The following is a 22,674-nucleotide window of genomic DNA, read 5'->3' on the forward strand; positions in this document are numbered from 1 at the left end:
CTAATCTCGATTGTTCACAGCCATGAACAGCTTCGTCTACGTGTTTCTAGATTACTCTAGATGATCTCGACCTGTTATCTCGAAGTTTCCTAGCCGGCTTTAAATTGAACGATGCCACGAGCAGCGGGCATTCGTAGTTCGACGACCGACGAGCACGCTTGTTGCTTACGCCGCCGCCGAGTGATTCAGTTCTTTTGCGGGCGCAAGTCAGCCCAAATAAACAGCTTCGTTTCCAAGACTGGTTGGTGTCTTCCTGACCGCTGGACTGCCGTCACTACAACGTGACAATATGATGCCATGATGGCGGTTAGAAAGATGTAGAACGTCAGCACCCGTAAGTCTATTCACGCAAAATTCCAAGGTCGTCTACACTATTTATCCGAAAGCCTGTGCTGTTCTGCTCCTTCCTAGCTAGAATAACACATTGTAGGCATGCTGCCAAAATGTCTTGCACACACTGTATATTAGGGTTGAATATAAATTGATACTACAGTGGCAGCTGTGTTGGAATCTGCAGAATATATTTAAATCTTTACATTCAGTGAGCTTTATGACTATACAATAGCCTTATACAATAGCGTTAAACAACCCCAGGTGGTCGAAATTTCCGGAGCCCTCCACTACGGCGTCTCTCATAGCCATAGTCGCTTTGGGACGTTAAACCCCACAAACCAAACCAACCTATACAATAGCCTCTGTGCATTCTGCAGTTCAAAAAAATAAAATGGTTAAACAAAATAGTAATGTATTATTGAGGCTGACGTAGTGCATTTTAGCCAGCTCATCATCTTTAGCATTTTAATGATTGTGAAGAACACATTACTGCTTTTCATACATCAAAATTTCATGCATAATTGCCGATATCTTATTGGAGCACAGACCTTTGGGCTAGTTGGTTCATAGCAGACACGAACGAGCGCAAAAAAAAAAAAACACGGACAGAGAATAGACTTGGAAAACACGAGCGCTTACTTCCAAGTGAAGGTTTATTGACACACAAGCACAATTATATTGATACGTGGCGGCTAGAAGCAGCAATAGAAACAGCAGAGGTAATCTGCTACGCAAGGGACCGACGGCTTGGAGTAGTCTCACAGCACACAAGCTCGCACCTCAGCGTCGTCTTCCTAACAAAACCACTTCGTCGTCCTCCCAGCGTCCGTAGCATGACCCCCCTCGCGGCAAAAGCACTGTCCCGGTGCGCACTACACAGGCCAGCTAGACGGCGAGTTGTAAGGTTTGAGGCGGGACACATGGACGATGTCGGTGCGGGGTGCAGCGGCCGGGGATGGCGGATGTAGCGGGGTGATCTCGTAAGTCACCGCGGTCACCGGACGTACGACCCGATAAGGGCCTGTATATCGGGGAAGCAGTTTTTCACAAAGGCCCACACGGCGGGAAGGGACCCAGAGTAAAACAAGAGAGCCAGGAGAGTAGGTGACTTCACGACGGCGACAGTCATGACGTCGTTTCTGATTGACTTGGGAGGCTGACAGCCGCTGGCGGGCGACAAGACGGGCAGCGTCGGCGCGAGCGATGGCGTCCCGAGCGTAAGGACTCGTGGAGGCGGTGGCGGGCCGCACACTGTCGAAGGGCAGCAAAGGATCGCGGCCAAAGAGCAGATAAAAAGGGGAGAAACCGGCTGTATCGTGAAGCGTAGAATTGTAGGCGAATGTAACAAATGGGAGGCTAATATCCCAGTCGCGGTGATGGTCGGAGACGTACATGGAAATCATGTTGGTGAGGGTACGGTTCAGACGTTCAGTGAGCCCGTTCGTCTGCGGATGGTAGGCCGTGGAGAATTGATGACGGACGGAGCAGAAGCGGAGCAGTTCGGCGACCACTCTGGAAAGAAAGCAGCGGCCGCGATCGGTGAGCAGGTGACGGGGAGCACCGTGGTGGAGTATGACGTCGTGCAGGAGAAAGTCAGCGACATCAGTTGCGCAGCTGGTTGGGATCGCTCGCGTAATAGCGTAGCGCGTGGAGTAGTCCGTCGCGACCGCGATCCATTTGTTTCCCATAGCAGACACCGGAAAAGGGCCGAGCAGGTCGAGGCCGACACGGGAAAACGGGTCTTCGGGGATGGGAATCGGCTGAAGGTGTCCGGGAGGGAGAACCGAGGGCGTCTTCCGTCGTTGGCACAGCTCGCAAGCGGCCACATAACGGCGGACAGAACGGTATAGACCGGGCCAAAAGAAGCGGCGGCGCACGCTGTCGTAGGTGCGGGAGACTCCAAGATGACCGGCCGTGGGAACGTCATGAAGCTGCTCAAGGACGCTGCGGCGCAGGTGTTGCGGGACCACGAGCAAGAGGTCAGCGCCGTCAGGCCGCATATTGCGCCGGTAGAGGACGTTCTCATGGAGCACAAACGGGGCGAGGGACGCATCACAGCGGTAGGCAGTGAGGCGGTCGATGAGGGAACGTAGCGAAGAATCCAAGCGCTGTTCTTGCGCACTGTTGCGGAAGGCCGAGATGGATAAGACGCAGGCGTCAGCCTCGCATTCGTTGGAGGAAGGCGAATCGACAGGGTAACGGGACAAGCAATCCGCGTCCTGGTGCAAGCGGCCGGACTTGTGGACTACACAAAATGTGTACACTTGAAGGCGAAGAGCCCAGCGCCCCAGCCGGCCTGTAGGGTCTTTGAGCGAAGAAAGCCAGCATAAGGGGTGGTGATCCGTGATAACAGAGAAAGGGTGCCCAAACAAGTAAGGGCGGAATTTTGCAATAGCCCAAACCAGGGCGAGGCATTCCCGCTCGGTGATAGAATAGTTGCGCTCTGGCACAGAAAGGAGACGGCTAGCTTACGCAATAACGCGAAGCTTGTTGCGTTGCCGCTGAGCACGTAGGGCACCAATGCCATGGCCGCTCGCATCGGTCCGAAGTTCCGTAGGGGCTGAAGGATCAAAGTGAGCCAACACAGGTGGAGCAGTGAGGGCATTGATAAGGGCTCTGAAGGCGTCAGCTTGGGGGGGTCCCCAAGAGAACGGGATGTCCCTCTTGAGGAGCGTGGTAAGAGGTCGGGCTATTTCCGCAAAGTTCTGGATGAACCGGCGGAAATAGGAACATAGGCCGAGAAAGCTGCGCACATCACCGGAGGAGCGCGGAGTAGGAAATGAACGCACGGCGCGGACCTTGTCGGGGTCGGGTTGGATCCCAGCAGAATCGACCAAGTGGCCAAGGACCTTGAGCTGTCGGCGGCCGAAGGTACATTTCTTCGAGTTCCGCTGAAGACCAGCGCGGCGGAAGACGGCAAGGATGGCTGAAAGGCGATGAAGATGGCTTTGGAATGTGGACGAAAAAACAATCACGTCATCTAAATAGCAGAGGCCTGTCGTCCACTTAAAACTGCGCAGGAGGGAGTCCATCATGCGCTCGAAGGTGGCAGGGGCATTGCACAGGCCAAAAGGCATGACTTTAAACTGGTACAGGCCGTCCGGGGTGACAAAGGCGGTTTTCTCCCGATCCCGTTCATCGACAGCGATCTGCCAGTACCCTGAGCGAAGATCGATGGAGGAAAAGTAACTGGCGCCGTGCAAGCAGTCGAGAGCGTCGTCAATTCGGGGCAAAGGGTAGACGTCTTTCTTTGTGACGGCATTCAGATGGCGGTAATCGACGCAGAATCGCCAAGTTTGATCTTTCTTTTTAACAAGCACGACAGGGGACGCACAAGGACTACTCGAAGGCTCGATGATGTTGCGGGCCAGCATCTTGTCAACTTCTGCCTGAATAACACGGCGCTCTGCGAGGGAGACCCTATAGGGCCGTCTTTGAATAGGGCGGGCCTCGCCGGTGTCAATGTGGTGGGCGACAACAGAGGTTTGACCCAAGGGACGGTCCCCAAAGTCAAACATATCACTGTAGGAGGACAAGAGGCTGTGAAGAGCTGTAGAATCAGCAGAGGGTAAATCGGCCGCTATCATCCGGGAAATAGAATCCTCACTGGAGGGCTGCGATGTAGGGACATTGGATACGGCAGTCGTTGGGTCAGGAGCCAGGACAGAGACTGTGCAATCGGTCAATGGGGACAGATCAGCAAGTGAAATGCCGGTCGGAAGTACCTGAGGGGACAGGCTGAAGTTGAGGACAGGGGCGCAGGTGCAGTTGTTGGTGATGTGGACAATGGTGTGGGGAAAGAGGACGTTACGATTCAGAATCACAGCGGTGATAGGGCAGGCGACGTAGTCTCCATCAGGAACGGGAGAAGAAGGCGACATAGGGATGTAGACAGCAGCTTGTGGCGGGAGACGAGCAAACTCGTTGGATTGAAGGCGAGGTGAGCTGGTGGAGTCGTCATTGCACAGGGGCAGATCCAATCGGAGAAGGCCTGAGGAACAATCAATAAGAGCTGAATGGGCGGTTAAAAAGTCAAGGCCAAAAATTATGTCCTGAGGGCACCTGGTCAGGACGGTGAACAGAACGGGTATATGACGTCCGGCAATGCTGACTCTCGCAGTGCACATTCCAATCACGGCAGCGGGGCTGCCATCGGCGACGCGAACCGTGGACATGGCGGCAGGCGTTAAAACTTTCTTCAGACGGCGGCGCAAAGAAGAGCTCAGGACAGACACTTGGGCGCCAGTATCAATGAGGGCAAGGACCGGGACACCATCCACGAGAACATTCAAGAGATTACGTTGGGCAGCGGGGGTCAAGAGAGGATTTTCAGGCCGGGTCAATGATGCAGCGTCACCTCCGGGGGCTGCATCGGCTAGTTTTCCGAGAAGTGGCGGGAGGTCGAAGGAGAAGGGCTGCGACGTGTGGTAGGAGAACGGGAGCGGCGGCCTAATGGAGAAGGTGAGCGGCTGGACCCACGAACGTGCGGAGCGGGCTCGTCACGGAGCGGATCGGACGTGGGGTGAAGCGGCGCGGGCCGTAGTCGTTGCGACGGTCGACGAAGGAGTAGGGGCGAGGTGGCGGGGACCAACGGCTGCGGCAGTTACGGGAGATGTGTCCGAAGCGAGAGCAGGTAAAACAGATCGGCCTGTCATCAGAGGTACGCCATTCGGCAGGATTGCGATATCGGTACCGAGGCGAGAAGCTGCGACTGTAAGTGGCAGCTGCAATCACTGGAGGGTCCGGGCTGGCATGAGCGTTGTCCACGACGCGAGAAGGGACGGCCATGTTCGCAACCTCCTGTCGCAACCTCCTGGCTTGGATGAGGGCCAAGGTGTTGTCCGGCAGTGGCAAGGAAGAAACAGCGGGCGTCATCGCCTCCAGTTCGCGGCGCACGATACGGGTTAAGTTAGCCGGGTCGGAAGGCTGCCGCAATGTTGGCAGATCTTCACACGAGGAGCTAGCAGCAGTGTTCGGCAGCCGGTCAAAACGGTGAGAAATGCGCCGGTGTTTGGCTTGCTCGAAACGCCGGCACACCTCAAGAACAGAGGCGACCGTGGAACAGTCTTTGCATAGAAGCAGGTTAAAGGCATCGTCGGCAATGCCTTTCAGTATGTGGCCAACTCGATCTGCCTCGGACATGTCTTTATCCACTTTACGACACAAGGCGAGGCCGTTTTGTATGTACGCTATGTATGGCTCGGAGGAAGTTTGGGCGCGTGACGCGAGGGCCTTCTTGGCGGCGAGTTGGCGGCCGATGGGTTTTCCGAAGAGGTCGCGGAGCTTCTATTTACAGATGTCCCATGAGGTCAAGTCCTCTTCGTGGGTTTCGAACCACACTCTCGCGGTGCCGGTCAGATAAAATATGACATTAGCGAGCATCAGCGTTGGATCCCACCTGTTGTGCGTGCTGACGCGTTCGTAAAGGGCCAGCCAGTCGTCCATATCAACGTCGTCGGTACCGCAGAACGTGCCCGGTTCGCGGTGGTGGGCGACGACGACCGCTGGCGGTGTTGACGGAGAGGGAGATGGCTCGGACTCGTTAGACATGGTAGAGAGACGGCGGCCACGGCGGAGAGCCAGCTTGAGGTCGGGGATCGAATTTAGCAACCTCCACCAAATGATACGTGGCGGCTAGAAGCAGCAATAGAAACAGCAGAGGTAATCTGCTACGCTAGGGACCGACGGCTTGGAGTAGTCTCACAGCACACAAGCTCGCACCTCAGCGTCGTCTTCGTAACAAAACCACTTCGTCGTCCTCCCAGCGTCCGTAGCAATATGCACCTTGCTGCATGATGTCAAACGGATAGCCCTGCCGACATCATTCTGGGCGCGGCCACGTGATGTCGGCAGGGCTATCAGTTTGACGTCATGCAGGAAGGTGTATATAATTGTGCTTGTGTGTCAATAAACCTTCAGTTGGAAGTAAGCGCTCGTGTTGTACAAGTCTCTTCTCTGTCCGTGGTTTATTTTTTGCGCTTGTACGTGTCTGCATCTTATTGGATTTTCGTATACTGCATATTTATTAACTGCTGTGAAGTACCATTCAGTAACTAGAACGCTTTCCAAACAATTTTTGTCTGCAGTGAGAGGAAAAGAGAATGCATGAGAAAATGTTGATCACTTTACGTAATGAAGTTAAAGTGCTGCATGCATGTTTGTCATATCTTGCTGAAGAGCATGATGCATTTCACACATGTGCTCAGTACCCTCGCTAATTACAGCCAAATCGGCATCAGTTCTTTTTTTGGAGGGGGGTCGCATTTTGAGGAGGAGAAGGAATAAGAGGAAATGCAGGGAGGTTAACCGAAATAATAATCGGTTTGCTACCCTACTTGCGTTTTGAAGGAGGTATAGAAACAGCTTACCTGCACATTAATGGACAAGTGCCGCTTGCGGTTCCTGTAGACTTCTCCATTTCGTCCACTCGACCGTTTGATGCGGATGTGAGTGCTGTCGATGCACCCTGTCACTCCCGAAAAGTTCGTGATCTCGTAAAACTCGCGCATTGTGCTGCTGAGGTCTTGCGGAAATTTCGCCACCTGGCCGAAGAGCGCACTTGCTATCAGTCGCGAAATGCGTTCTACGACTCAGCACACCGTTGGCTGGGATACGTTCTCAAAGTCCCCCGCGACCGTCTGAAATGTGCGCGAGCCGCAGAAGCGAAGTGCAACCAAAAGCTGCAACATCGGCGATAGTGGCAAACCGCGATTTGTTGTGTTCTCTTGAAGCGGCAGGCTCTCCAATATCAGCACGACGGACTGCTTCGTGAAGCGGTACCGGAATAAAAACTCGCGGTCCGTGAAGTGCTCGAGTGGGTTCAGCCGGTCTTGCAAACATTGCCTTGGCACCTGACCATTTTGCCATCTCGTTGTGTCATAAAGAAGTTCATCAATCCTTAAAATAAATTCAATGAATTCGGCGAAGGACCGATCGGAAGCCATGTTGGACGGCTCGAGGAGCACTCGAGGAGCTCTCGAGGGTGGGCAGCCGCTACCTTGACATTTTCGAGGGAAACCTCGGCTCCGCTCTTCAACTCGAGAGCGCCTTGAGTCGAGGTTGGTTTATGAAATGCAAATCTGGCTTCGAGGAGCAGTCGGAGTGAAGTTTCGAGTCGAGGAGCGTTTCTGAATTTGCCGGTAAGGCTCTGGTCGTCCTTAGAACACCTCTGTTCCAGAAGAAGTTGCCGCTACCCTAACGAAAGGGCCGAAGTACAGTGTTCCTCCGAGAATCGCAGCCTTCGAGCTCCTCTCCCTGAACAGCAAGTTGGCAGATAAAGCCGGTGAGGACCGGGAAAGGTGCCTTTTGGATGCTGTTGACGGAATACTGAGGACATCCTGGAAAAGGACCTTTATTCAAAGAAGCACACGCAACACGTCGTGTCGTTCTTCGATGGTAATGACCTAAGACTTCTTCAAGCTGACAAAGACGGCCGCTTTGCGGCGGTTCCGGATCGCCTATTGAAAGAAAAGGCGACGCAAGCCGTGCTGACGAACATTGTTCAGGTGAAGAAGAGTGTCTGTAGAGTAAAAACGAAAGCTATCGCTTTGTGCAATCATCTGCAGCTCTCCGGGTTGGCAAAGGGAATCAGTGACTGCAAGAAAGGGTCTCTTGATGTGTATTTTTACGGTGAGAATCCATAAACCAGACATGTCTTTCAATCAATTGTTAGTGAGCGGTCGTCTTAGTAGAAAAAGGTGAGCAAATTTCACCTGAAGCATTTGAAAGGAATGAAAGTGGACGATCCCTTCGCCAGCAAGAATTCGGCAAAGGTGGCAGCCTTTTTAAAAGGCCAGTCTTCTATTGGATACTTGTTTTCTGTGGAGGTTGAAGATGTTGGACAATGTTTTATCACTACTTGAATTTTACCTCAGGTCTACGTTTGTTTCCTTTGAAACAGAAAGGTACTTGCGCGGAAGACGCATTTACACTTGTTCCTGTGTTGCCCCTGCGTTGTGTAATATGTTTTTATCAACTATTGACCATGCTTTAGCTTCTTCCCTTGACAGTGGCCCAGTCCTGCGAATTTTTAGATACGTGGACGACTTCTTGGTGTTACTAAAAAAATTGCCGACGATTGCGTTACTTCCTAGTGCGAAATTTGAGCGCAGCTGATCAGTTGTTTCAGCTTTTCGATAAATTGAGGCAAATAATTCGAGCAAGATATGTATGTACAATTACAGACAAGTTCTTATTTTTCATACATATTTCTTCTTCAAGAACCACTCCACTAACAGCTCTTGATTGTCATCAATGAAGCTTTGTGGACTGAGAAATAGATGAATATATGCTCAACTTGCGGCTCCAATGCCTGGTTCCCAAAGGCAAGGTCTGCGCAGGTATTTCTCGAGGTTGTCGCAGCTGTGGGAGCAGTTACGAGCGAGAGGAACGGGGTGTTCTCCCGCATACGTGGTAAAAAATTCCCGCCTGTTTTTATATCTACATTAAAGTCCCCACCCACCCTGCCACCCTGGCAGGTGGCAGCGTTTCTGGCACAACGTTGTCAATGCCAAAGCATGCAGCGCACATCTGTCACTACAGCCAAGTAGCTAGCTTAAAGCACGATTGAGGTGTCCACTGTTTCAAGAGGGCAGTTATGCGCCTTCCCTCTGGTTCAGGTGTCCACCGAGATCTGTGAGACAGACAATGCGCATATCCTTTCCTCTGAAACCAATTTATAAATTTTACTCTCTGCTTTCCAAACCCCCGCTCTATTGGTTTCGCAGCTCTGGGAGGCAGATACTGCGCATTTCCTTTCCTCAAAAAAATACCGAAGACACTTTGGAAATCCTAAAGTGCGCTTGGCAAAACCCTTGTGGTCAACCCACTGCGGCTTCCCCGAACCGCTTGGCGCAGAAACACTGGGCCGCTTTGGAGCCGTGCGTCTCACTGGATGGATGGATAGGAGCGCACCCTTTGAAACGGGGTGGTGGCAACTGCCACCATGCTCAGCTTTTCTTTATTTATTATTATTTTTTTGTTTACTGTGTTGGCAATTCTCATTACGATTCTCCATCACCTTTGCCTACGGTTTCCTACAATTCTAACCTTATGCCACATCTCTGCTTTTCAGCCACCAATCCTCCAATCGCTTTTTACTGACTTCCACTGCAGATTTATTTACATGACCATTGTTATCTTTAAACCCTGGGGCCTCAGAAAGAGTGGCTGTGCCTGCATCGACATCCGGATGGATACCATCACATTTGATTATGAGGTGTTCAATTGTTTCCACAGATTGAAATTGAAATTTATTCCGCAACAGAAATGGAATGTTGCGAGGAGGGCAGGTAAAAAGCTGAAAAAACAGCTTGAGGAGTCCTGACCTCCCAGCATACACAGTAGCGCAGCAGCGTGCGGCGAAGGCGTACACGTCAACATCAAAGCGAGGAAAGAAAAAAAAAAGAATAAACAGGTTATACAAACAAGGTACGCAATTTCTGTGAGGAAATCGCGGAAATGTCATTATTTGTTTCAGTAAAAAGACAATTTAAGACCGTCGGCAATGAGTATTTCAACATTTGTTTCCCGTAGTTAGTCCGGCATTTGGTGACATTCCAGGGTTCCAAAAAACGTACGTTATAGGTGGTGGTGTTTATCTTCAATCCGGCTAGGTTAGTTAATGCATCATTATTCTTTAGTATTCCCTGTTTATAAAGGTGGGATAGTTTGTAATTGTATAGTGATGTAACAGGAAGGATATTGTGTTTTTTAAATAGGTCTGCAGTATGGGAGCGATACGGAACATTGCAGACCAGACGTAAGACCCGTTTCTGCAATATTAAAAGTTTGCTCATGTTTGTTGCTGTTGTTGTGGACCATACTAAAAAGGCAGAGCTTAATGTGGAGGAAAATAAACAGTTATATAAAAGGACGTTAACTGAGGTAGGGAAATAATAACAGTGGCGGCGTATGATGCCAATAGTTTTCGACAACTTATTTACTATATAGCCGACGTGTTCATCCCATGTCATATTTTCAGAAAAGTATACACCTAGTGATTTAAAAGTTCTTACTATTTCAATATTGGTATTGTTTAACACAATGTGCGGCAACTGGATTTGCTTGTGGCGGGGGTGAAATAGTACAGCTTTTGTCTTGCGATGGTTAAGTGCTAAACAGTTTGTTTGAGCCCACGTATTTATTTTAGACAGCGCGCTATTGGCTTGATTAGCTAAGGTCTCACATGAGTTGTCTGAAAAAAATAAACTAGTGTCATCTGCATAGATTATATAGTGGGAATTTTCGTCAAGGCGTACTATTTCGTTTATATAGAGGATAAACAGAAACGGGCCCAGAATACTGCCCTGTGGGACACCTGATTTTACTGATTGTACTGCATAATTTTGTCCTCCAATTACTACAAACTGAGATCTATGTTGCAAATAAGATGTGATTAATTCTTGTGCTTTCCCCCTAATGCCATAATGCTCTAGTTTTTTAATGAGAATGTTGTGATTTATGAGATCAAACGCTTTTGAAAAATCCAGAAACAGTCCAAACACCATATTTTTGCGTTCGAAATTTGACAAAATAAACTCCTTTTGAGCCAAAAGTGCCAGCTCTGTCGACTTATTCTTTCGAAACCCATATTGGGCGGAACATATAATGTCATGACGATCAGTAAATGAGGATAGGCGCTTCAGAATTATTTTCTCCAGGCCTTTCTAAAAGACGGGTAAAACCGATATTGGACGATAATTTGACATATCGTTCCTGTCACCTTTCTTGAATAGAACAGTTACCTTTGCTGTTTGCATGGCATGCGGGAAAGTTCCAGTCAACAAGCATATATTGAAAATGTGGGTAACGCAAGGGGCTATTTCTCTTATTGCAGACTTTATAGGCTCTATCTGAAAGCCACAGGCATCAGTTGCTTTGCTGTTATTTACTGCCAAAAATGTAGTTACAACTTCACTTTGTGGGTCCTACAATCCGCGACTGAAAAAGGAGTTCCTTCCGTGTGACAGTGCTCATTCGAAGTTAGTGAAGAGGGCAATTGTTCATCTAGCTTGCCGTTCTGCGCTTGAAAAGTCATGCTTGCATAATCAGGAATCGAGCCTTAATATGCAGATAGAGAGAATGTATGCCGCGGGTTATCCGCGGCGATTAGTTTCTAGTGTTTGCGAAGACCTGCTACAAAGGATTAAACAAGAAAACCGTAGACGCAGAGAAGAGGAACTTAAACCAGTATGCGTTATACCATACATTCATCGCGTGGCGCATAATCTAAAGAAAATTGCAGGCAGATATGGTGTCGGGCTTGCGTTTTCGGCACCGTTTAAGTTGTCTAGGGTGTGCGCCATGATGAATAGTGAAGGTAGGCGTCAAGAGTGCAGAGTAAGCCACAGCACCATGTACACTCAATGCGCCTCTGAAGTCGTTTATCAAGTTCCCTTATCGTGTGGCCAGACGTACATCGGCCAAACAGGGCGTTGCTTTAATGAAAGGGCGAGTGAGCATGAGCGCAATTTGTCAAGCAAATCAGGAAGCAATATGGCCATTCACTGCGCGAAGTGCGAAAAACGCGACTGTGGAGCGTTTTTAGAAGATGCTGAATTCCTTGCGAAAGCGGGAGGGAAGACAGAAAGGGAAATTATTGAGGCCTTTCTTATTGCCAAAAGCGCAGATCGATGTGTGAGCACGCCGTCAATTCACCTGTCTGATAAAGAAATCGAGTTTCTTGAAGAGAGCAATGCATACCGTCATGGTTAGATGTTCGCCTTCCTCTTAGTACTGTAGGGTTCATGCGTCACCCTTTTAGCTTTCTATAGTTAGGTTCTCACTTTACACTGGTTTCATGTCACCCTTTTAGCTTTCTATGGGTATGTTGTCACTTTACACTTGTTTCATGTTTCAGATGGCTTTTGTTCATGTAGGTATGAGATTAAAAATTTTTAGCTTCTTTTTTTTTAGCTCCAATCTAGTGGCCTCAGAGTTGGTTTGCCGCGTTCCTGTTGGTTTCGCATTTTTTGCTCAGGTTTTAGTGATCTCTCCTTTTCCATGTTTACCTCTTCATTCATTGGTTTTGTCTTCTTTTCGTTGCTTTATCTGTGATTCTTGGCGTGTTAGACATGTCGTGGACAAGGCACGTGGCTCATCACCTTCGTCTTTTGAGGTAAAATTTGCGCGTGTTTATTAGTCTCTTGTGTGCCGCTAGGCGCCTGGTCATTAACGTGGATTGTTTCGGACATTCAGAGGAGATAAGCGCACGTGTTTTAAATGTCACGGATGGGTTTGAGGGTGTGTTGATAGTATCCACAGAGGGTATAAAAAGACTGCGGCAATCTTTTCGAATAAAAGTTGGAAGTCTGCCCTTGTGTGTGTTTTCTGTTTTCTTGCTCGTGTCCTTGTTTTTGTTCGCGCAGTTTTAATTATGAATGATTCAAACCAACTAGCCCGCCAGAAGATACTTTTGAAATATGTCTTCTACTTTGCCGTTTTTACTTTTTTATTTTTTTTTTGTTTCTGACTGCTTTTGCTTCTCATGTATGACTCCGCTGTTGCTACGATTGTTTGACACTGCTTTTGCTAAGAGATGGCCCCCTCCTTTTCGTTTATAATTTCTTTTATTAGAATCTGTTAGTTTATCTACAGTGCTTAAAGGTTTCTTGTCTGTTATCTTGATGTTGCTACTTTTTATTCCACGTGTTGGGTTCGGAGCGATAATGCGATGAGTCTCCTGCTTGAGCGGAATGTTTAAATATGCCACTTTTTCGTGTAATAAACAGTTGGTAGTGTGCGCATGTGGTGTCCCCTTTCTTGTTAATGTCCTTGTTGCGCCACCGTTCATTTCATCATGCACCAACTCGCCCCTAAGGCCGTTATTTTATTAGCTTTACTATGTTTTTGTAGTCCGCATTGTGACTTCATTTGCGCTCAGCTGTGTTGCTTGACCGGTGGTATTTGGCACCAAATTTATTTTATTTATTCCTTCATTAAATAATGGGAACTGCCTCGTGGTAATCAATGCTGGAGTGGATACATTGTTTTTTAAGCATTGTCGAGTTGCTCCCCGTAGCGGTGGCTCGATCAGTGATTACGGCGCTCGGCTGCTGACCCGAAAGACGCGGGTTCGATCCCGGCCGCGGTGGCTGTATTTTTTGAAGGCGAAATTCTAGAGGCCCGTGTGCTGTGCGATGTTAAGGCACGTTAAAGAACCCCAGGTGGTCGACATTTCCGGAGCCCTTCACTACGGCGTCTCTCATAGCCTCAGTCGCTTTGAGACGTTAAACCCCAATAAACCAACCAACCAAACCATTGTTGAGTTGCATTTACAGCGGCAAGGAAACTCAAAACGTGTGTTTGACAATCAGCAATGGGGAATGCGCACAATCAATAAAGAGGAAAAGGATCTACACTTGGAAGGGCCGATTGCAAAGCGAAAATGCGCTGCAACGGACTACTTTCAGCAGCATATATAAGGTGACACGGCAGTTAGAGGAGATACAACAGAAGGCATGTTACCAAATTTACAGGACAAGGCGTTCCACTCGGCTGTCGTTCTAGGAGAGAATGAAACCTGCGGAATGAGGACTGTCCTGTTGTACTTGCCTCTTGTCTTCCTGGATCTTTTTAAAACTTTGACATTGTTACTGACAATGCAGTAAATGATTTGTAGGCGGTGCAGTTTACGGCGCAGTTCTAGTGTCGGGAGCCGAGCTCTTACTCTGAGGTCTGAAACAGAGATACTTCCACCGTAAACGTTATAGATGAATCTAAGTGCTTTTTCTTTGTTCCCTTTCAATATGGTTTATGTGTTTCTTAGTATGAGGGCCCCAACAAAAGTTAGCCTAATCGTGCAAGGGCCCAACGAGCGTCGTGAAAGCTGTCAGTTTTGTCGCACTAGTGTAGTGCTTCCTGCGGTGTTTCCATAATCCCAGCATTTTTAGTGGCGCCGAAACAACATAGTCAACTTGCGCGTTCCACGTTAAATTGGAGTCAGTTATAAGGCCCAGGTATTTAAAATTGTTAAAGCGCTTGACAAGTGCATTATTAATTTTTTTAGTCTAAGATAACCATTTTTTCTTTCTTGTGGCCATCATAAGAGCAGATTGTGAAACGCTTAGTTCCATACGCCTAGGTTGGCACTAGTCGCTAATCGCTGAAATGTAATCACGTAAGGCATGTCTAATCATACAGAGATTCGATGCTCTAGTACACGATGCAGCCATCGGCAAAGTACCGGCATTGTACAGAGGAATCCAAAGACAGGTCAATTAAATATATCAGGCAAACAAATTTCTCACTTAGTATGGCCTGATATGTGACTGCAGGCAGGCTGCGACCTCACTCGCATTTGCGTCGCTTCAAAACGATAAAACACTGCAAGTATAGCGCATCGTGCTTTAATTTGCGCGCACAGTTACCGCATTCAAACGCATTCTTACAGGCAGAGTGTGCTAGCACAATATTCTCTGTTATGAAGGCTGCTGTGCGGAAGCCTACGCACTTAAGAAAACTTCCCTTGGTGTGCATGGCATTTTCACTAAAAAGAAAAAAAATGGTGGCGTCGAATCTAGAGGGTCTGCGCCCTACTCTTATTTGACTCAGAGCATCTGAGAAATAATTTTTCATGCTCAGTGGCGCATTCATACGCACTATTCGTCAGAACAAAGAAGAAGAGCGTTGTGTACGGTACCATCAGAATGGCGATGTCATTCCGAAGCGTGGACATGTCGAACCTGGGATGTCTCAAAAAGCGCGCCACACGCCTGTAGGGCCCCTGCAGGCCCTTTTTTCCGTAGTAGACCTTCACATTCGCTATCGGATCTTGTTTTCTGCAAAACAAAAGTAGCACAGAGACATCAGACATGAAGACGTGAGGCATAATTTTAGCACTATTTGCCCGTGTAGATGCTCTAGCCAGGGTTTAGGCCTCTTTCAGCACTGAAGGAGCCAGCTGTAAGAAGAAGCACGACAAGAGATTGAGGAAACAAAACGCCAGACCTGTAGCTAATCATTTATTTATTGCTATGGCACAAGCCAGCTTTGTGAGGTTCTATAGCGACTGCCTTGCGTCTTCTCACCGCTCCCTCGGCTGTGGCCCAACCTGAACACTAACCCTGGCTACGGAATCCCGGTTCCCACTCTTTTTCGTATACGCAACACAAGAGTCGGGGTGCGCGTTCATACTCCCGAACACTGTTTCGTTCCTAGACTCCAATAACAACCAAACTGCTTTACTGTGTATCGGGGCTTGCACTCAAGAGAGGACGCGCCTCAAAGTTTCACGTGGAAGAAGGGCATGCTCTTTGATCAGCTGACACGCATGATGTACTCCAGCCACCTGTGAGCAGATTCATTTCAGAGCTCCATGATGGAACGGCGTCTTTTTGTTTTTCACAGGCCTTCCCCGAAGGCAGTGCGGCAGAGGCGGGTGCGGACCTCTTGCTTGGCTGCTTGGCACGCGTCGCTGCAGACTGTCCTTTCCTAGCAGGCTTTCTTGAGCTTGCCTGTTTTGACAGGTATTTGGGACATGCGGGAAAAATACTTCTGACAGCATTCGCCAACAGCACCGCTTTCTTGGGTGCAGTAAAAAGTGCTTTGCCATTGAACTCGGCGTAGTACGATTTTATATGGTGTGCTCGGGAATGTGCTTTGCGCAGACGTAGTCACTCGGTTGCAATATCCTTTCTGCTCTGGGGATTGCTTAGCGCCCAGGTTCCAGGCTAGCAGGCTCCGACGCAGGTTTAAAAAGTGACACTTGGTCCGGACAGCTTTGGTAGCCCAACCAGCAGTTGGGTACGAAGCATAATCGCGTCTGGACACGGCTGGACCTCTCAGGTGTGCCATAGCAACAATCAACACGTCTCAGCCACTATGTCTATAGGCCGCGACGACCATCCACGGCGTCGTCCCGCGCCACCACGTTTGTTTGCACAACGATCAACGCGGCTGGTCCCAAAACGCGACACAAAAATCTACTTCTACCAAACTTCGTTGTTGCACGGTGCCTGCCACAACGTGGAAGCCGAGAACCTAATACCACCACCCTGGGATGCATTAAGGCAGCGCATGACACTGGCGAGCAAAGCCTATAAAGCGGCACCAAAAGTCGTGAAAACCGCTCAGGCGCATCCGCCATTCCACAAACCAATCGCCCCTATTTAATCGCCCCTACTGCGCAGCGCCCCTGCGCCGCTGCGGTCGGCGCATGTACTAGAGGGTGAACACAATCTGTGCGCGCTCTCCGCCGCGGCGGGCGGTGAGTGTTAAAACCGAAAATATTCTTACACCGTGAGTCGGAGCCACTCGAAGCGAGCAGGAAGTTCTCGAAGACGCGGAGATATTGTATAGTCACCGTATACTTATAAAGAAGGGATAAATAAAGTACTCCTTGTAGAAGAAAAAAAAGACCGACTCTTTGTTATCTCATTTAGGTTTGTGTTTCGTTTGTAATGCTGTGTTCCTTGTTAGATTATTGAAATATGTCGATACAAATGCTGCTTTTTCATGCTTTTGACACTGTAATAATCTTCTGGTTAGGAGCTAATCTTTTGTTGAGGTAAACATTTATGCAACTGTGGTTCTTGCCTTTTGACACAATAATAACTAACAGGTTGTGATGCAAGCTTTTTTTTGTTTGAAGAAAAATTCTCTTGTTTTCTATAGTACTTTCGGTTTTTATTTCATATAATGCTTGTTGACAATGCTTTTGTTTTCTGCACGTTATGAAAGGTGCAATATATTTTTAAGCATGAAATGCTTTTAGCTCCCGTTGTCGACAGTGTGGTGACGTCACGCCGAGACCGAAAGCCATCATCCGGGCACTGAAACGAGAACATCCGGGCACCGTACGAGACTTAACGAGATTTAACGAGACTCTCTAAGCCCTCCTACGCGACCGGCACGCAAGCGCCGGTTGGTCTCCAAACTAGTCACAAAAAATAACTGCTGTCAGTGCCTTCTCAATGTTTATCAAGATATCAGTCGAGCTGTGCGTTTGATAATGCACGGAATTATAATTTCCGATTTCTAATAACGCGTGCAAAAAGCACATACATGCCACAATATTTAAGCATGGAATGCTTTACGGTGCGGTTCGGGTGTTCACCGCGATGACAGATAATTACTGCTCCATTTCCTGTCCTCAAAAAACGTTGCGTTCAAAGGGCAAGGCATCGCGCCGAACGGGTGGTGGCGTTCCTACCTTCCTGTAAGGTGCGGCTCGGATGTCCACCGAGATGGCAGAGAATTACTGCGTAATTTCCTTTCCTCAGAAAGCGTCGCGTTCAAAGGACGAGGCATTACGCCGAACGGGTGGTGGCGTTCCGCGGACTGCCTGGCAGCGCTACAACACGCTGTCGCGTGCCAATCCTTAAGGCGAAGCTTAAGCGTCATTAATTAGCAGTTTATTAGTACTTAGTCATTAATCAGTCATTACACACTAATCAGTAATTTGTCATTACTTCGTCATGAATTATGTGTGACGTAATCCAGTGGCAACATCACCAGTGTCACATACGCACATACGCACCCATTTGACGGACTATGCACTCCATCACTCCATAGGTTACATCAATACTCGCCATTGCATCCTTAGTACCCATTTCATGGCCGCATTTTATCTTCATTTTTTTTTACCTCTTCCACTCTGCTCTCCTGTCTTTATCTCCCAAATTCCCCTCCCTACGCAGAGTAGCATGCCAGCGATCTTTAAACGCCGGCTAAATTCTCTGCTCTTCATTAAAGAGTCTCTCTCTCTCTCTCACATACGCAAAGTGGTGCTGAAAACGCTTTCGCCTCTACGCACTTCGGACAGTTTCGAACGCGCTGCATATACATTCTTGTCAGGCCTGCGTCTCGTCGTGTCCGCGTGCGCTGCGCATTATGCACGTAAACATTTCATGCTTACTCTACTCTCGGTTACGGGAGAGGCAGAGTGTTTTTCAACGGCTTTTGTAGCATAGATAGTGCAATGTTTCTCGCCAGGAGGCGAGGCCTTGTCAGGCGTAGATGAAACGCCTTTAGCCTCGTCTTCCTTGGTAGAATTTTCCTCTTTTAAACTCTCTTGCTCATGATGTATACTTGCTTTCTACCAGAAATAAAGTGAATGTGAATTTGAATTGTGGCCACGCAACAGCAGGTCGGCTAGGTGCAGGTGGGAACGGGGGCGGCGGCGCGGTACCTGTAACGCAGAGCCGGTGGCGAAAATCACGCCCCCCCCCCCCCTCCTCCGAAATGGTCCCATCCTAGTCGCCAATGTAGCGGCGTGTGCGGCCAATACAGTTTGGTGGGATAAGTTGTCCGCAGGTGGCACTGGACATGGGTAATTGGAGGGGTATTGGAGTGGCTTTTATCCTGAAGTGGACGTAGTCAGGCTGATGGTAATGATGAAATGTCGAAGACATCGGCGAATAGTCTTATGTCTGCGTTTATAAGATTTTTCTCCTTGGTTCAGGTCATTTATGTGCAGAAGGAAAATGATCGGCCCAAGTATGGAGCCCTGCGCAACGCAAAACATGTCTAATACCAGAGAGGAAATGCACTTAGCAGTTACCACAGATCGAACCCGGGCAGGTAAAATATGACGATGTGGCATTTCTACCGACAGGGCAACGCAGAGCGCTGCTGATTAGCGCACCAACGGCAGGCGCAGTTTTCACCTGTCGTGGGTAGGCAGCCACCAACATGTGCCTTCTATAATGACGCACATACGTAACCAGAGCTAGCGTTGAAGTCAACGCGTCACGAACCAGTGCCGGACCGAACAAAAGGCGCACCTGTTGACCAGCAAGAGATCGAAAGGAAAGGGAAATACCGTTATAAAAATAAGCTTTGAATTTCTGTCGACGCAATGTTGAGCATGTGTTGAGCCAACAGAAATTCAATGGAAATTCAACTTGTGTTGAGTTTACACAACACTCACTCAACAGAATATCTGTGCCCCAAAACTCAACACAAATATGGTCTATGATTTCTGTTGAATTTCTGTTCTTTTTTCTTTGAGCACTCCGCAGAAAATATTCAACAGTAAGTGCTTTGCAACCATCCGTGGGACTGTGTGCGCCTTTATGAGCTGTGCCGGCAGGAGAATGTAATGCTATGTTAGAAATCAGCTGCTACTCTTGATTCATGCACAAAGAAAACGGCGCGAAATACGGGGACAAAAGAGAAACATACACGACAGTATACGAGCGCCACGCGTGGCACTGGTACTGAATCACATTATAGATGTTAAGCACGCATGCAGCACCTGTCAGAATTCTTGTAAACCGCTGCTCAAAATCATTTTCTTGCATAGAAAAAAGTGCTAGTAGTGCAATATGCTCGATCAGGAATACCCACTTCGGAGGATTCGTATGTGCACTGATAAAAAAGGGCGCTTAATTAGTGCTTTATTTCTGTTGTTTATGAATGAATCAAGGTGTTCACCGAACAGAACGTTGCCTGTGAACTCGATTACTTCTACTACACATAAAATAAATAAATACTAATAGTAATAATTGGCATAACGTTGCAGATCCATACTTCCCTGGGTTGTACTGTACAAGATTGCGCTTAAGATGGAAACATTATGTTAGTTCATGCTATAGCCTCATGTGAAATACTCTTCTATGCTGTTTATCTGATGGATCTATAAGGCGAGAGCATATTCTTGTATATATACATATATAACACAGTGTATTTGTGGGCATGTGTGCACACAGAGCGTACTTGATGGATTGCCAACGTGCACAACTGAATGGGAACACATGAGCCACATGTTGCTTTTAAGTTTCTATTCAGTCTATAATCAACAGAAAATAAACACAGAAATCCACAACATAATTTCAACTTAAACACATAGGCCAATTTTCAACGCATTCCTAATGCTCACCAACAAAAATGCCACAGAATTTCCACAGCTTTTAAACAGTGCTTATTGAGGCAACTTCACATAAATTCCCCCGAATTTCAACACCAGTTTTTGTAAGGGATATATCCCGACGTGTCTGTACACTTGTCAGCGATAAAGATAACTTGATGTTGGTTACGCTGGAATGAAGGTTGCAGTTGTGGGAAACAAAATGCGCTGCACGGTTCTGAATTGCTTCGAGGGAATGAGTTAAATAGGCCTGATGTGGTGACCAGATAGCTAATGCATATTCTAGTTGGGGACGGACAAATGTTAAGAGTGCTAGCTTGCGCGTGGAAACAGGTGCGCTATGAAGATTTCTCTTCAGGTAGTCAAGCGTGCGCGATGCTTTGGCAGTTATGCTTTGAATATGTTCCGCCCAAGATAAATTTGAATTAAAATAAACGCCAAGGTATTTATAGGAAGACGTGCGGGATAGCGTGACACTGTTAAGGGAATACGTGAATAGCGAGTTCGAATGCTTCAGACTAACTGTCATGATTTTACATTTGTCACTATTAAGTGTCATTTGCCATGGTGTGCACCAGTTAGTTACGCATTCAAGGCCTGCTAAGAATGACATGGTCAGTGGTCGAGCGGATTTGGCGATAAATTATGCAGACATCGGCGAACAGTCGGACTAATGATGCAATATGCGATCGGAGGTCATTTATGTAAATTGAAAATAATAAGGGACCGACAGCACTTTCCTTAAGAACGGCAGAAGTGACGTCACTAAGGGCTGATGAAAAGTTATTGATTACCGTGAACTGCTTTCCAAAAGATCCGGATCCAGGAGACAGCCAGTCTAAATTAAGTGACGATAATTTAGCTATAAGACGACATTGGGCAACACTGTCAAACGCTCTGGAAAAGTCGATGAATATGCAGTCAGTCTGCTAATTTTCATCCATGTTCTTGAATAAATCACTAGTAGGTTCAATTAGTTGTGTATCACAGTAAAACCCTTTTTTGAATAAGTGCTGGCGTGGGAAAAAGAAATCGTTCTCCAGATGGCAAGCGATGCTAGATGCAACGATGTGTTCAAGTAACTTACATGGGATACTCGTTAGTGATATGCAGCGGTAGTTACTGTGATTTGTCGCCAGATTTATAAACAGGGATTAATTTTCCGATCTTCCAATCATAAGGAATTTCGCCAGTTGCTAAAGATTGCTTGAAAATATGGCAGAAAATGATACTAGAGGGATGTAAGGTGCGTTTGAAATTTTTTTTATTTATTCCGTCTGCCCCTGAGGAAGTTGATACCTTTTAAGACTGTTAATTATAAATGCTACGCCTTCTGTTGTAATCATGAATGGGTAATCGAGTACTTATGGTTGAGGTAGGCTGGAATAGTCTTCTCATGTATGACTCTGCTTTTGCTACGATTATTTGACACTGCTTTTGCTAAGAGATGGCTTCCCGTTATGTCTTTTATCAGAATCTGTTAGTTTATCTGCAGGGGTTATAGGTTTCTTGTCTATTTTTCCTGACGTTGCTGCTTCTTTTCCTCGTGTTGGGTTCAGAGCGATAATGCGATGAGTCTCATGCTTGACCTGTATGTTTAGATATGCCACCTTTCCGTATAGTAAACAGCTGGTAGTGTGCGCCTGTGGTGTCTCTTTGCTCTTAGTCTTCTTGTTGCGGCGTCGTTCACTTCATCATGCACCAACTCGCCCCTCAGGCCATTTGTCAACAGAAGACACACAAGCGGGGCTGACGTCAGCGATTGTGAATCCGTTGCTAGCAGTCAAGATGGCCCCCTCCCCTAAACAAGCACAAAACCACTTATAAATCTGGCAGTGGAATTGTAGAACTTTCAAAAATGAGGACAGTTCCTTGCTTATGTTCATTCAAAAGTCCCCTATACCCCCGGATATAATCTGTCTCCAGGAAACCCGCGTGGCTCCTTACCTTCGTGGATATTATACAATGGCACCTACGGACTCGCCGAGAGTAGCTACTCTTGTGGCCAAATCAGTTACGACAGTCCGACATCAACTCCCCTTCATAGATATTAACCATGTTCTAGTTGAAGTTCTGCCGCAAAAGAGGGGAAAGCAGAGCATCTTTATCCTAAATATCTACAGCCCTCCAAGCCGCGAAAAGGAAGATTTTCTGCCTATACTAACAGAATGCACCAGAATAGCCCAGGACAACCCCTTGGTGGTTCTGGGAGACATGAATGCAAGACACAGCTCCTGGGGCTACATAAGCGACTCTCAAAAAGGTGCTAATCTACTTGAAGCCGTGGAAATGCTAGGTTTAGGGCTCCTCACTGATAGTACCTCTCCTACCAGAACAGGGAACAGTATTAGCCGATATACCTGCCCAGACCTGACCTTCATTAAGAACATTAATCACGCAACCTGGACTAATCTAGAGGAATGCTTGGGCAGCGACCACAACATCATAAGTCTATCTATACCAACTGCGAGAATCAGAAGAGCTCTGGGAAATGTACACATCACGGACTGGACAAAATTCAGAGACTGCCC

The 22,674-nt window shown here is 47.7% G+C and overlaps 1 protein-coding gene and 1 pseudogene across 1 annotated transcript in view; both read right to left on the reverse strand.

Annotated features, from left to right (window-relative positions):
- LOC149325328 (chymotrypsinogen A-like) overlaps positions 1–22,674 on the reverse strand; it is a 421,762-nt gene that overhangs the window by 369,407 nt on the left and 29,681 nt on the right. The window contains exon 3 of the mRNA XM_089564235.1: positions 14,975–15,113. Within this exon, the coding sequence (XP_089420361.1) occupies positions 14,975–15,113 (139 nt within the window). The remainder of the gene's footprint in view (positions 1–14,974; positions 15,114–22,674) is intronic.
- On the reverse strand, positions 4,391–5,883 carry LOC149325337 (uncharacterized; annotated as a pseudogene).

Source organism: Amblyomma mixtum, chromosome 10 (assembly GCF_055824585.1).
Source record: "Amblyomma mixtum isolate Tamu chromosome 10, ASM5582458v1, whole genome shotgun sequence".
Lineage (NCBI taxonomy): Eukaryota > Metazoa > Arthropoda > Arachnida > Ixodida > Ixodidae > Amblyomma > Amblyomma mixtum.